The 17,051-nt window shown below is 36.4% G+C and overlaps 1 protein-coding gene across 4 annotated transcripts in view; it reads right to left on the bottom strand.

Annotated features, from left to right (window-relative positions):
* The window catches only part of SPATA16 (spermatogenesis associated 16), a 242,839-nt gene that overhangs the window by 46,522 nt on the left and 179,266 nt on the right, over positions 1–17,051 (bottom strand). For all 4 annotated transcript variants that reach the window (XM_042903103.1, XM_042903104.1, XM_042903105.1 and 1 more), the window contains exon 6: positions 15,946–16,093. In XM_042903103.1, the coding sequence (XP_042759037.1) occupies positions 15,946–16,093 (148 nt within the window). The remainder of the gene's footprint in view (positions 1–15,945; positions 16,094–17,051) is intronic.

Raw genomic sequence — 17,051 nt, 5'->3', positions numbered from 1 at the left:
GCAGAGACCGTGGACCTAACCCCTGCACTCTGCTTTAGGCTTGCGTGGCTCTGGATTACTTTTGAGATACGGACAAATGTCAACTATGGGGTCTTGGTGGCCAGATTCATTTAAATCATTTCCATTCTGAGTGATAACGCTTTGGTTAATTGTGATAGACTTCACAAATGAAGGATGATGAACAGAGGGTTTAATGAGCTCTCCTGACTTAACACTGCCAGAAAGGGAAAATGATGCAATTCCAAATCTCCTTCAGTTATGATTTGGTTAAAGGTCAGTTTTTAATGTAGAATCAGAACTGAAATGGTAATGATTCAAATACAGCCTTCATCATTTATCTGTAATATGCCTTTAAAAAATAATAGATACAGAAACCATGAATGTTTTTATCCACCCTCTCTGGCATACTCCATTCCTATTTTTAGCTGCAGAACCCTTTGTTCAAACTAAAATTTACTGAGAAGCCCAGTATACATATATGTTTTAAATATAATTTATTGTCAAGTTGGCTAACATACAGTGTGTAAAGTGTGCTCTTGGTTTGGGGAGTAGATTCCCATGATTCATCACTTACCCACAACACCCAGCGCTCATCCCAACAAGTGCCCTCCTCAATGCCCATCACGCCTCTTCTTCTCTACCCTCCCCCGCCATCAACCCTCAGTTTGTTCTCTGTATTTAAGAGTCCCTTATGGTTTGCCTCCCTCCCTCTCTGTAACTATTTTTTTTCCTCTTCCTTTCCCCCATGGTCTTCTGTTAAGTTTCTCAAGTTTCACACATGAGTGAAAACATATGATATCTGTCTTTCTCTGACTGACTTCACTTTGCATAATACTCTCCAGTTCCATCCACGTTGCTGCAAATGGCAGGATTTCATTCTTTCTCATTGCCAAGTAGTATTCTATTGTGTATATAAACCACATCTTTATCCATTCATCGGTTGATGGACATTTAGGTTCTTTCCATAATTTGGCTTTGTTGAAACATTTGTATAAACATTGGGGTATATGTGCCCCTATGAATCAGAACTCCTGTATCCTTTGAGGACCCCAATATTTAAAGTTGATAAAAGTAGAGCTGTTCTGTTTGGAGCCTGGAACACCAACTACCCACCCACATGACCGTAACCCGTTCTACACCCTACATGCAATAGTCACCTTAAACCCTTCCACAGACCAACAATTTTTCAAAGCTCTTTGACACATTTTGGTTAATCAAATAAAGCATGGCTGTCAAACAGAGAGTTAACATGTATGCTTATTGAAAAAACCAAAATATCACAAAATATCTTTTAAACACAAACACAGAACAAAATATATTAGACATGTTTTAGTCTTTCTTTGGTGACTCAAGATCAGGTAATCCCTTGATGTTACTGAGAGCCAACATTTATCTGGCACTTCTGTGCTATACACTTTTCCAGGATTATCCTTTTCACTCAACAACTGTGTAGGTGGGCCTATTATGATGCTCACCTTGCAGACGGCAAAACCAAAGCTTCACGAAGAGTTTGCAAACTTGCCTAGGATCACACAGGGAGCAAATGGAGCCACCAGAATTGAAAGTCAGGCAGCTGGACATCAAAACTTAACTCTTAAAACTATCCCCATGACAATTGAGCCATGACAATAATCATTATTCTAAGAATCAATGGGAAGCGTGTTATAGAAGCACGGCAATGCCAATAAATAGATGGTTTTAATAGACATGATTCTAGATAGGACATTTCCTACTCTATCTAGAAAAGTACACAGCAAGCACAGAGTTCTCAGAACTAATAGAGTAACTTTTAGGTGCTTTAACATGCAGATTTAACACGACTCTTTAGTTGGTGTTTGAATCACAAACTGCTTCTTTTTTAAAGACTGTCTCATTTCTCTAAGCAAGGTAAAAATTGTGATTTTTGCATTTAAACTTCAAAGGTGCAGGAAGTCTCCTTGCTTTTGAAATCTTCTGTAGATAACCACAGGCACATCTTCTGCTTCCAGCCTAATACTGTCTAGTTGTATATAGTGAGGGAAGAGTTCACCAGTTTGGCTGAAGTGGCCAAGAACCTGATCATGTAGAAAGGCAACTAAGTAAAAACAAAAAGGACACTAACTCACCCTTCTGATATATGATCATCATATTTAAAAAAAAAATTTTAACACATATACTTTTGGGAGACAGAGAGAGACAGAGCAAAAGTGGGAGAGGAACAGAGAGGGAGACACAGAATCTGAAGCAGGCTCCAGGCTCCCAGCTGTCAGCACAGAGCCTGATGCGGGGCTTGAACTCACTAACCATGAGATCATGACCTGAGCTGAAGTTGGATGCTTAACCAGCTGAGCCACCTCGGTGTCCCTCACGTTTATTTCAATTGTGGTCATCATTTAGCATTCTATAAGATGCCTAAATTTATAAACTGTCAGCATTTTCAGGAATTAGCATACTCTGGAGATCAAGGCCAGAAGGTATGTGATCTTTGGCTACAGTTTGCTCTTTAACTTGGTTTTGCTCCCTGACTTACAAGGCCTGAGGCCTTCAGGCCATGCTGGGGATGATGTTGGGGGCTGTTCCATGGAGACGTCCTTGGCTTCTTGGGTACCTTTGGAGGGCAAGAGGCCCCCTGAATACGTGTGGATAGGCTTTATGTCTGCTCTGACCTCCACACAAACCCAGAGTATATCTAGACATAGAAGCTTCTGGATCCCAGGGCTGAAACCTCCTGTCAGCACCTGCTTCCAGCTCAGAGGGGGTTCCTGGCAGGACACCTTTAAAGCTTTAAGGCCTACATTGATAGAAATGATAGGAGGCTCCAGAGTGCCAAAGTTCAGAAGTGATTAGGGTATGCTGTGCATGGGCTGTTGGCAGTAGGCTTGCAAGAGGCATCTTGAGATTTGTCATTTTCTGGTGCAGCTCTATTGCCAGAAGCAGCCAGATGTTTGAGGGCTCAATTACATAAATAAATGGGGAGTTTGAAAGGTTGACCTCTACTTGCTCTTAAATATTTGGTGGATAAAGAGAAGAATGGCACTGATAGTGGCAGTGATTAGATTGACTAGTGAAACTAATGTTAGCAATATAGCTAATTTATCATAAAATATGCCTGCAAAAATAAAAGTATCTTCTGTTCCTTTCAATCCCCTGTTTATCTCATGTGTTCCATCTATTATGAACTTCTAGTTGAAGTTTTAAGACATGAGAGGCCCCTACATTCAAACTGTTAAATTTAGAAAAAAAAATTTTTTTAAAGTATCATTCTTATTCCATTTGTATGCAGAGTAAATTGCAGTTGTATGAACATTTAGCCTAGCAGGTGGTCTATGACCCAAAATGACGACATACTTACCAGATGTTGAATCTCATGTAACATTAATTTGAGTGCTAATTGTTCTCAATTTTATGCTCATAAACCTCTACCTACGTCCGAAAAGCCCTGTGCCCCTGATGGATATGAAAGTTAACCAGATTGTATTGTTCTTTGGTAGGAAAGTTGAACTGATTAAAAATGTTCGCTTTGCTTCTGTCATTCCAGAAGAAAACACGAGAAATAAATCCGTTAATGCATTCTTTTACAATTTATCACAATTAGAGGTGAAATTTAGATGAGTACGACCAAATTTATTATTAAAAAATCAGTTTTTCAGGTATGATGCAGTCCCAAATTTTTACCATTAGGAAAGTGAATGCTTTAAAAAAGAATATCAAACATAGTTTATGCAGATTAAGTTTCTTGCAAAAACAAAATCTTTCAATTCTTTTTGAAAGATGTCTAACCTCAGCAAAAGAGGATAAAGTTTGCCCTTTATCAAGAACCTTTTATCGTACCACAGAAGGCTGGTCTTCAGTGTTATTCATGTTTTCAGGTCTTCAAGTTATTCATGCAGTTTGACCTTCTGTACTGTTTCCCTCCTCCTTCTTCTCCAAGTCACCTTCCTGGAGGTCAGTGACAGTTTCTTCTCTTTCTACCTGTCTCTGTCTGTCTGTCTGTCTGTCTCTGTTTCCTCCTCTCTCCTACACACACACACACACACACACACACCCCTCCTGATTGCTCTTTCTCCCTTGCTCTTCCTGCCTTCTCATTCAGTGGTCTTCCAAGCTGTCCTTGGATCACTGATAAGTTCTTCATACGTACAGTCTTGGCGGCAGGGGGCTGGTTTCTATTCTGGTGGCTTTAGCGATTACTGCTAAACAAAACATTAGGGACGGAAAGTATAGTCTTACCTGAAAGTCTCCACCCAATTCAAACACAGCGTTTCCAAATGCCTCCTGGGACATTGCTATTTGCTCATCCTTATAGAAATTACCACCAACAATGCAGCAAATACATTCTTCAAAAGTGATTTTTATAATCACCACGACTTCCTTCTTCCCTGCTTTTCACCAACGTGTTATAAGGATAACTATTACTCACCCAATTATTTGGGTTTAAAATCTGGAAGCTATCGTTGACTTTTCTTTCCTCTTATTCCCTGACATTTAGTGAGTCTCAAAACTAATTGAATTTGGCCATTGTAATACATCTCATATTAACTCCTTTCTTAGCATAACCATTGCTACCGCTCTGGTCAGATTTATGATCATAACATCTGGATTACAGAAAACGTTTCCCAACCAACGTCACTGCCACCAGTATCATTTCATGCCAATATATCTCCACACCAGCACCCAATGAATATTTCTGGAACATCGCCTTCGTGGTTGTCACATCCTTCCTCAGGAACTTCAGTGACTTCTTTCCTGGTATTCAAGCCTCTCAACTGTGTGCATCTGTTTCACAATCTGTACCTAATTCCTACATTTTTTCCAGTATAAACCTTAATCATCAGCTCCGCTGATTTCACTAACTTGTACCAGCCTGTGCTTTTCCTGCTTCTGAACTTCTCTTTGTTCAGAAAAGTTCTTTCCATCAAGAAACACTTACATATTCTCTCTCATATTGTAAATGACTATCCTTCCAGATGTACCTAATTTAAGTCCCACCCTGTCCATGAAGAGTCTCCTGAATATTTCAGTATCCCCCTTCAAACTCTTAAAGAAATCTATACTATTCACTCTAGAGTCTCTTAAGGTTTCATGGGTGGGGGGGGGGGTATGTCTTATCTCTTTAACAGGTTTTAATCCTCTTGAGAATGACATCTTCAAGTTATGTTCATGCCCGAAGCATCTAGTGGGTGTCCATCAATATTTGAATCTAAAAAAAAACTTTTCCAAATCCTGAATTTTTAATGGTAAAAAATAAAACTTCAGAAAAAATCTTTTTCAAAAAAAATAACTTCAAAAAGAACAAATAAAATGTTCAGAGCTTCTGAGATATGACTTATTGCTTTGTCACAGCCTTTGTTCTTTATTTTAGCTAAACCTTAAGTGGTTTCTGTTCAATGTACGAAGGATGAGTGAAGTAAGATAACCAGCATCAAATAATCCAATGAAATAGATGCTAAAATGAACAAACCAGCTTTTCCTGGATGGAAAAATTAGTTTCATATTCAGGTTGTACCCTGGCTGCAGCTTGTTCTCAGGGAAATATGAAGTCATAGCTACAGAAGAGGACTGGATTAATAGAGAGAGTCTGACTTAGTGAAACTGTCAGAACCACCAGAAAAGCATCTGTGCAAACATGAAATACTGATTGTAGATCAGCAGACTCATCTATATATATGAGGGATAGCTTTATCTGTTATGAAGCTAAATATGCATAAAATAAAATTTAAACTCTCTGGAAGTAAAGTACAAAACATAGTTGGTGCCATCATCATCAGTATTTTCTGTTGGACACCTCATCAGAATCACAGCCAACGGATTGTGAATGAACTTTTCAAAGCAAAAAAAAAAATTTTTTTTAAAGAAAAAGCTTAAGAAGTTTAAAAACTCTTTGAGAAATACGCAAATCTGTTAGTGTTCTATCACCACCTTTCTCTAAGTTTCATTTCCTTCTCTATTTTCTGGTGTCTATGTCATTTCTCTGCCCTTTGTCCATAACAAAATGTTCTGACATTTTGGGTTAGAGTGAAATCTCATTTCTAAAGGTCCCAATTGCTCAGTATGAGATGGGACCATGTCAGTTTTATATGACTTCTTTTTACTGATCAGTTTCAGAGTTTAACTTCTACAGTGCCTTCGTAATGCCAACACTTTGTCATTAGTTCTTTCCCAACCATCTTCTGAGTTTTATCTTGTACTCCTTTTAATGCCAATACTTCTATCTTGGAAGTTATCCACAAATTCACATCAGCAAGAAAATAGCAAAAGGCAGCAACTTTACAGCTAAGTTATCATTATTGCCCCCCATAAATAATAAAACAGTTTCTACTTTTAAAAACATAGCATATTGTGATTTTTGCATTCCATGTGTGAGAAAGCTATATATATAATGAATCTTTGTATAATAAATTACATTTTCCCATTGACCTTCATTATAATTTCAGAGTTCTAGATGTAAGTGGAAAAAATTGGTTTCCATTCCTAAGATTCTTAATTCTCACTTCAGACTTCTGGTCTACTTCTCCAAAACCAATCTTTGTATTTTTAAGTTTCTTCTCATAACCCATATATACACTTAGAGAAATAAATAATTCCACAGGATTTTTATGTATAGTTCATTTCTATTTCACTTGAAATTCATGTTGATTCCAAAGTTTTATGTTCAATCTGCTGTATTGTATTTTGGGGAAGTTCCTTAATTCCATCCCCACCAAAGTAGATTTGAGACAATACAAATATTAAAGATACTGCTATCCTATCAATATTTACTAGACTCATGATCAGTGAAATAATACAATGTTGTTATAATTCCCATAAACAGCTATATTTTTGCTCTATATGAGAATTGGAATGGCCATTGGTTGGTTGGTTACCTACTATGCATTCCCTCCTCCTCTTTTTTTTTCACCCCTTGGAGAATTCCCTCAATCTCTACTTGCTCTAAAAGTGTGACCTAACTGATGCAGACCAGTTAATCCACGGCATTACTCTGAGCTCAGTTTTGGTTCAATTATAAGCATAAGTGCAATTTGGGCTAATGAGAAAGAGCAAGTCTCAAGAATTGTGTGGAAGAGGAACTCACTGTTCTTCAGAACAGTGTGATTTGAGATCTCTAATGACATTTGAGCATTTTGCTATTACTCAAGATCTTAGCATTTGAAAGTATGGTACAGGAAGTGGGATAGCAGGCAGAACTTGAGAATAAAGCTGACTGCAGAAAACAGAGCAGTGAATGAGCTGTTGGATTAAGCTGTATTTAAAGGCAGTGCCACCTGTGGGTCTTTCAATAATACAAATCAATTGTTCCATGCCTCCCTCTCCTCCTTTAAAATTTAAATATAACAAAGTCAGTTTGAGCTGTGATTCCTACCACTTGAAACCAAAGATTTCTGATACAGGGATTTAACTAGTAGTTTGTACATTTCTAAATACTATGGAATCCTTAAAATATTATAGCTGAGATGCAAGACAGTCATAAATTCTTCAAGTTAGCTATCTGGGAAGAATATTTTCCTTATTTAAGACACAACAGTTTGAGGATTAGGAATTAATTTTTACAGCTACTACAAAGATAGCAAAATTGAATGCATCTTGGTGATGCCATTATTATGATAATATTATTATGACATTATTACCAATAATTGAACTTAAATGTATATTAGCATAATTTGTCTTGATCTATATCATAATTATTACTTTTTCATTTTTGGTTAGATTCTACATCTTATAGAAAGTGACTTTTGGGTAGTTAACCAAGAATGCATGATAAAGTCTTACATAATCTGAAAACCTCAATTTCCCTTATTATCTGGATTGGTAATCTATGTATTTGTTTGTTTATATCCCAAGGTAGAAGTGTAATGACTTGCCTTACATAAATACATACGACATAAGAAAAAGTGTAAAAGAATGCTTGAGGAAAACACATCAAAAGGAAAAGTAAGAGATGGATGATAAAGCCGCGAGATTAATACACAAAGTGTGTTTTATAAATTTTTATATATTTGTTAGAATTAAACAGGATCAGCTATCTCATTCACAATATTCCTAGAGATTAACACTGGAAAGGAACTACTTATCTGTTTATTAGGGAATAAATTTGAGGAGAGTATTTGGAGAGCTTAGAGTAGGAAAGAGACTTGGAGAGAAGCTGCCACATAAGTGTGTGTGTGTGTGTGTGTGTGTGTGTGTGTGCGCACACACGCACGTATGTGTGTGTGTGTATGCGTTTTGCAGAGCATTATGGATACAGTACCTGTAATACCTGCTTCCTGCCATGTATCCCATTCCAAGAGCTCCATCTTGCCCTAACTCATTGGTTTTTCTTGAGAAGCTGCAGTAAAAATTTACATTACTTGCACTTATTTTTGGATTATTAAATGGTATTTCTTTAAATGCCATTCTGTCTGTCTTCAATCAGATCCTATAAGAAAATATACTACGGAGGATATATTATATAGTTCCAGAGAAGTCCAGGAAAAATGCAATCGTGAAAGGTAACAGTAGATGATGGAGACCAGAAGCAAACAGTGCCGTAACATGCTACTGCAAAGGACAAGTGACCTGTTTGTTGAGAAGACAGAGTAGTGCCAGAAAACCACATTTCCCATTGGAAAGACCAACATTTTCATATTTTAAGAACAGAGACTTTAGCTCTGTATATGGGGGAGTTACATACTTTGGGAATGATTCGCTGTTTCTAACAAGAATTCTGTGGTACAAATACAAGATGATTTATCATCTTTATAACCAACCCGGTCGTAACACTTTCATAATAATACTGGGGATATAAGCTCTTTAATTCTATAACCTTTTCCATTTGAGAAAGTGAATTACAGAGAGGAAAATAGTCTTATCTTGAAAACTCATGATCATGATAAAATTATAATATTTTAAAGAAGAAAGAATAAAATGAGGAATTTTTTATTTCCTATTTTAGAAAGCATAAGAATGTATTATCCTTACTGGTAAATGATGACTGAACAAGAACAGGGTTATAAATTTCAGTAAAAAGCAATTCTTAAAGGTCTATTTTAAAACAATATATTATTCATCTGAACATACATATTTACTCTTGGGAGTTAAATTGCAATGGAAAGACAAAATATGACTCTATCCACCTCAGTGTTAAAGTAATTGATATCTGATCCAGAAAACTTTTCTATTAAACATTACTAAGCACAGATCCATTACTGAATATTTATTTATTTAGCAAATAAATCTTGATATTTTCATCAAGAGGAGACAGGATATGCTTATTGTATTACTTTATTATTATTAAAATACAACCATGCAAGAATAAGAACTATACAAAATTGCATTATTTCACTGGAATATATGAGTAAAAATCTCAAGCAAAATCTTTATAAATGAAAACATAATAATTCTGGGGCTGATGAATTATTATTTGTTTTATATACCCTGACTACTCTGCATGAATCAAACTGGATTTTTCCTTAAATAAGAAAAATGGATAGCTACACTGTTAAAAATTCAGTATTTTTTTCTCCGTAAAACATAATACAATACAGCTCTATTACAATAAGGATTTAAGATTTTCGCGGGTCTTACCATATTCCTCAAATAGCAAAAGATGCACGGTAAGTTCCCGAGGATATGTAAACCTGGTTGTCCCAAAAGGCAGATTTTAATTTTAACCTTCCTTCATCAGTCTTGTAGAAGTTATAAAGGGCAATATAGTTTAGTACCTGCCACTGAGGGTGAAGGGTTTTTTTCTCATAATAAATCACTAATTTAGTCGGTCTATACAATAAAAAGATTCAAAATATTTATACCTATTTGCATTTCAAAATGGATTTATTTTTATAGCTTTTCTCTTTCCATCTGTTTCTCATGTGGGAATCCCTGACATGGGTTACTATGAACTGGGGGCTAGCTAGAGAAAAATGCACTGCCTGGGGAATCTTTATTGTGAAAACCCTTCCCGCTCATTACCGCCACCTCTGCCAGCTATTGCTGGGCTCATTGCACTGTCACGTGACCAAGGAGTAATGAACTCAATACTATCAGGTTTGATGAAGGTGACCTGGAGTTGGGCAGAGTTTCTGAACTGGGGGTTTGTCTGCCAGCCCCTGCTGGGAGAGTTAAATGTGTTAGTCTCCAAGTTTTAATGACAATAACTATTTATCCAGCAAAACTTTGATAGGTAAACTCCTCATCCAAGATCTTCAAGGTATAGATTTTATGACCTTCATCTGTTGATTGTTTATTTAGTTGACCTCTGTAATTTAGAAATTCTTACTTATAACCTAAATTTCTCTTGCTGCAATGAAAACTATATAATTGTGTTCTATCTTCCATAGGGCCCAGTGAGTCTCCTGAAATGTGATCTTTCTGTGGGTGGGTACCAACATGTGTGTATGACAGCATTCACCTGTAGTTGTCCAGGGAAGGATGAGTGAGTGTGAGATAGGAAACAATGTGTACAATCTCTGAGCGTTTCTGAGGGTAGAGTTGATTGCAAATGAGGGAGTGTTTATTCAGTCACTGAGTTCACATGAATTTATTGTGTGCATTACAGATGGACTAAGAAGCTACTACCTGTTATGATGTAAGGCACTGTATTAGAGTAAAGCTTCCTAATGTAACAACAACAAAAACACCCAACACAGGGGTGCCTGGGTGGCTCAGTCGGTTAAGCGGCCGACTTCAGCTGAGGTCATGATCTCGCGGTCCGTGAGTTCGAGCCCCACATTGGGCTCTGTGCTGACAGCTCAGAGCCTGGAGCCTGTTTCGGATTCTGTGTCTCCCTCTCTCTGACCCTCCCCCGTTCATGCTCTGTCTCTCCCTGTCTCAAAAATAAATAAACGTTAAAAAAAAAAATAAAAAAAAAAACACCCAACACAAAAGCCTCCAAATCTGTGATCTAAAGCAATAGAATTTTGGTTTTTGCTCATGTGGGTATTCAGTGGATGACCTTCCACAAGGTAATTCAGGGAATCCAAGCTTCTTTTGTCTGTGGCTTCTTCAGTTCCATGGTCCTATCCACTCAGTCAGTAGCCAGGGAAAGAGAGTTCTGTATGTAGGGTTTTATAGGCCAGGCCTAGAAGTGGCCCACATCTTTTCTACCCACATTCTATTGGTCATTATTCAGTCACAAGCCTCACCTAATTGTAAGGGAGGTTGGAAATGTATTCTAGTTGCATATATGGGGAGAAAATAGTTTGGTAAACAACTAGCTAGTCTTCCCATTTTCAGTGCACTTTCCAAACTGCTCCCTTGTCTGTTTTCTCCTCCATCATGATTTTAATTAGAGTCAGCCTTCGATTCTACCATTAGAGCTTAGGTTTTAGTTGAAAACATTCTATAAAAGAGTGGAAAAATACAGTCCAATATTCGCCCTGAATTACAAATTACTAAAATCAGATCCCTTCTTAGAAACAGGTATATTCTAGCACTTCCTAGAATAGTGCCTGGAATATATGTGTCCAATAAATGTCTGATGACTAAGTGAATAGATGACAAACCACCCATCTCTATTGTTGATCCTGAGGATCTTGGGATTCTGGAGCATAAAGGGAGAAGAGAAATAGAAAAATAGCATAGCAAGTTGGAGAGAGGGTTAAAATTACTTTCAGTCTTTAGTGGAGTAAAGGGGATTTCTTGAGTAAGACCCAGAAGGTGACTTGGTTTACAAGCCAGCATTCTGGCAGGGAAAGGGAATCTCAGAGAATGGCTGTAGGTTGGGCCAAGTTATGTGGTGAGGGTGGTTGGTGTACATATAAAGAAGCATCTACACCAAAAGGCAGCATGGGGACCTCATATACGTATCCTTTGATCACCTAATGTGTTACATAAATGAACCCATCTGGTCCTGCTCAAACCAACAGAGATTATCTGAAGTTGAATTAGCCATGTAATCAGCAACTGTACCAACCTGCACCAAACTTTGAAAAAAGAAACTTTCCTCACATGCCTACTGACCTCTTTGGATATTGGATATGTCTGAGCTATGTGAAAGTTGAAACCAGACCAGGGGGAGAAGAAAATCCCATGGGAAGGGGAAGGAAGCTGGTGAATTTGATTTAATAGTTACTGAAGAAAGACTAAATTTTAGAAATGATTGAATGAGACTGACTCCTTTGCAATGGGATAGAGTATATTATTGGCTCTGGACAGACAAACAATGAATATGTGTAGGGAAAAAAAAAGCCTCATGTCTGCACACATCTGCTTTATGATTGTCCAGTCATACTGCTGTATGGCTATTTGTTGAAATAAATAACTGAATACATTTTTGGCAGAATAAAAGTTTCTTACATTCCATCTACAAGGCAGATAAAAGGAAAATCCTGGTTTTGGAGAAGTGCCAATAAAACAAAATAGCTACTCTCTTAGTGTGACTCTCTTTCTAGCTACTACCTTTGGCTACGGATGCCTGCCCTAATCACTTAGTACCACCTGTAAGATACTAAAGATAACATTTGACCTTTCCTATTCCTATGCTTTGTGTCCTCATTCACCTTAGAAGCCAGACCACTAAGGCTGTGCATATACAGTTAATAACGATGGTTTCACTGTCATTCCAGCAATGACTTTGGGGGAAGATCCTTTACTGATTTGTAACAGAGACAAGTAATGTCATCAGTGCAATACCCTTCCTTGTTCGCCCAAGGTACAGGTTCTACAGAGCAAAGAACCTACCCAATCCCAATGAAATTTAAAATTCTAGACTGCCTTCTCTACCTCCAGAAGCTGTCTTTCCTCTCTAGTTTCTTATATAGCACTGTCATACCCCAGCAATTAGTAATTATAAAATAATAGAAACAATCATTAGTAACTTATAATTACCATCTTTTCCAAAGTATAAGATCCTTTAGTATGAATCTCTTGCCAATAGATCACAATTCATCTTGATAACAGGTTGATGGAGTTATATGAGACATGAATCTGGTTATTAATGGTATTATTGTTTTTAAGCTCTCAGTGACAACAGTGCTTCCTAAGTGTTTATTAATCTTCATGACTTCTCTGTGAAGTAGGTTAAATATAACTAAATTCATTCTACCAGTAGAGCAGTTGTCATACAGGTGATCTTCAATGAATTTCTCTTCATTACCAATAGATCCAAGAATAGAAATGGAAATAGCTGAATCCGATTCATTTTCCATGACACTAGATTGACATGACTCTTGTGTGCTATTAAAGCCACTCCTCCCAAAACTCTTAACGTATCCATAACAAAATAATAAATGATTTATAACAATTAGCAGAAAATGTGGGTTCTGAAACATTTTTATTTACTTCCTTAGAAAATGCTCACACTAAGTAAATCAGCATCGATGGTCATTATAGCATGCACTGTATTTTCTTCTCTTCCTTTTCCTTGCCCTCAAATTCTCATTGTTCTTTAGAGATTCACTATTCAATCATCACTAGTTAGATTTACTTAATATCTTTCCTCCAAAGAGTTTGAGGCACTGTGGAGAAAACAAGGACTATATGGAACCTAAATTTAATGCTTCTATCACACCTCTGCTCCTATCAGATGGCAATGGTATAGCTCAATGGCAAGGACATGGGTTCAAATCAAAGGCCTGCCACCAGTGATTTGCTGTGCATCTTTGGAAAAGCTATTTGTTTTATCTGGTTGTTGTTCTCTTATTTCTAAGTAAGAATCATCTTACTCCATAAGATTTGGGAATAACAAGAGATAAAAAACGTAGAATGCCTGACATCTTAAAAGTGATCACTAACAGAGTGCATTACTAATCATATAAGTCAGTGACTTGGCCCCAAAGCCATGAAAAAAGGAACTGAAAGGCCCTTAATACGAAGATGAGATATTAGGTATGTGCATTTAGAGATTTCGCTCAACATGGTAGTTGTTGAGTGACTCTTAATTTTGTACAAGAAAATCTTTGTCTTAATTCAGAATAATAGCTAGCACATAATAGATACCAAAAAGTATTTTGAATGAATTAATAAAAGCAAGTGGCTTCCAAAGACAAAATGAGGAAAAAAGGATAACACTAATGTTGTGTCCTCTACGTACACTTTGACCATCCAGATCTCATTGGGATATCAGTGATCCAAGAACATAAGGAAAGAGGGAGGTTTGAAGTGTGACAGAGATGGAAGGAGAGTAGAAATAGCACTGGAAAAAAATCCATCTTTAGGAAAATACTATAGTCATCCAGTTTACTAATGAAGAGTATGGGGAAAGGTGGCATTTTATCACATGTTATTTTTTCATTTAAAAAAATCTTAGGGTGTCTCCTTTTCACGCATAGAATCATCATGGTACAAGGAATATTGTGCTAGACCCATAGGATTAGTTCTACTTAAAACCTTAAAATAACTTCCCATTTCAACTCATCAGATTAAAACAATGTCCTCCTAAACAATCCTAAAAGTTTTATGGAACCATAAAAGACGCCAAACAGCTGAAGCAATCTTGAAAAAGAAACACAAAACTGGAAGTATCACAATTCCAGATTTCAAGTTGTATTACAAAGCGGTAGTAATTAATACAGCAGGGTACTGGCATAGAAACAGACACATAGATCAATAGAATGGAATAGAAAATCCAGAAATAAACCCATAATTATATGGTCGGTTAATTTTTGACAAAGGAGAAATCAATATACAATGAGAAAAAGACAGTCTCTTCAACAAATGGTGTTGGGAAAACTGGACAGCCATATGCAAAAGGAATGACACTGGATCACTTTATTTTACCATACACAAAGTTAAACTCAAAAGGGATTAAAGACCTAAATGTGAGACCTGAAACCACAAAAATCCTTCAAGAGAGCATAGGCTGGAATCTCTCTGACATCGGCTATAGCAGCTTTTTTCTAGATAGGTCTCCTGAAGCAAGGGAAATAAAAGTAAAAATAAACTACTGGAACTATGTAAAAATAAAATTTTCTGTACAGTAAAGGAAACAATTACAAAACTGAATGGCAACCTACTGAATGGGAGAAGATGTTTGCAAATGACGTATATGGTAAAAGGTTAGTGTCCAAAATATATAAAGAACTGATACAACTCAATACCCAGAAAACAAATATTCCGATAAAAAATGAACAGAAGACATGGACAGATATTTCTCCAAAGAAGACAAAAAATGCCCAAGAGACACATGAAAAGATGCTCAACATCACTTATCACCAGGGGGAAATGCAAATCAGAACTACAATGAAGTATCACCTCAAACCTCTCAGAATGGTTAAAATAAAAAAATAGAAGAAACAACAAGCATTGGCAAGGATGTGGAGAAAGGAGAGCCCTCTTGCACTGTTGGTGGGAATGCAAACTGCTGCAGCCACTCTGGAAAACAGTATGGAGTTTCTTCAGAAAATTAAAAATATAAGTACTCTACAACCCAACAATAGCACTACTGGGTATTTATCCCCAAAATAAAAAGGGATACATGCACCCTGATGTTTATAGCAGCATTTTCTACAATAGCCAAATTATGGAAACAGCCCAAGGGTTCGCTGATTGATGAATGGATACAGAATACAATGGAACATTACTTAGCCATAAAAAGAGTGAAATCTTACTTGTCACTTGCAATGACACTTACATTGCAACACTCACATTGTCATTTGCAACAACATGGATGGAGCTAAACAGTATTATGCTAAGCGAAATAAGTCAGTCAGAGAAAGATAAATACCATATGATTTCACTCATATGTGAAATAGAAGAAACAAGACAAATGAGCAAAGGGGAAAAAAAGAGAGAGGCAAACCGAGAACAGACTCTTAACTATAGAGAACAAACTGCTGGCTACTGGAGGGGAGGTGAGTGGGAGAATGGGGTGGTGATGGGGATTAAAAAGTACACTTACCATGATGAAAAAAAAATAATACAATAAAATGAAAAAAACCCCAAACCCACCACCAATAGCAATGTACTCCTAAAACTGAAACAATAAACAAACAAAGCAGAAATGACCCATTTTATTAATGGAAATAAACTAGTAGCTGACAACTTGATTATTACCTGTGTAGATGTATTCCACATATGCAGGATGAGTTTTTGTGAAAACCTCTCTTACTTTTTCTATTTTATCAGCTCTGATTTTTGTTGCAAATGGTGTATACATAACTGAGAAAGATTCTGCTCTGGTGATGGCTTCTTCAATCATGGCCTGAGAGAAAGCAAACAACCCATTTGGCATCAATAACAATATATGACTTTTTAAGAATGTAAAAAAATATAATTACCTTTATGGATGATTTAAAAATCTATATACTGTACTGCAAAGATAACATATTTTGGTCTTGAATATTCATTAGAATAAAATTTTAATTAGTTCTGGAAATACTATTTCATATTAAGAAAACCAATTAAATGAAGAAAGTTTGTAAACAGGCACCCCTACACTGAGCTTGCTTTAAGATAAAAATAAAAATTCTATTTTCCAAGGTGTCATTTTTTACTTGATTTTAAAAATAAAATTCTTAAGTCTAATATAATTATTCTACTCTTGAACAGACATTGATGAGCAATTTGTACTTTAAAAAATGAATTGAAATATCTAGATATAAGTATTTTCTATAAATAACACAACAAAGTACATTTTTTCCCCCTTCTTCCAATACCTAGGAAAGCCTTTTGGAGTAAGAGAAACCTTTCTCAACTTTTTCCCACCAAAGCTTCCCTTCCCTCCAGATCACAAGAGCCACTTGAGATGGATTTGGCTATTTAAGAAGTTCTTTAAATTTTCTTTGCTCATGTACCATTCTTGATAAAGCCAGCCATCACCCTGAGCTTCCTGTTTTAACTAGGTCCATTACTATTTGAAACAGACCAAAAGGAAAGTTATGTGAAGTTTTAAAAGGAATTTATTCCTTTCCTACAGCTTTTCCTTCTAATGAGGGTTGAACATTGAATAAAAAGTGGAAATGTCTATAGTTATCTCATTTTTCTGAAAATAGCATAAAAGCATATTACAAAAACCCGTATTTATTTATAGGAATAAGTTTTTTTCATTGACAACTAAGAGTGCCAACAATCTTAAGGAAAAAGAATAGATTTGAACTGTCCAACAAAGAAAAAAAGATTTAACAAACAGCAATTTATATGATTACCGTCATAGCACTTTG

Source organism: Panthera leo, chromosome C2, assembly GCF_018350215.1.
Source record: "Panthera leo isolate Ple1 chromosome C2, P.leo_Ple1_pat1.1, whole genome shotgun sequence".
Lineage (NCBI taxonomy): Eukaryota > Metazoa > Chordata > Mammalia > Carnivora > Felidae > Panthera > Panthera leo.
Note: the sequence above shows the minus strand (reverse complement) of the source record. Positions and strands in the feature narration are given on the sequence as shown.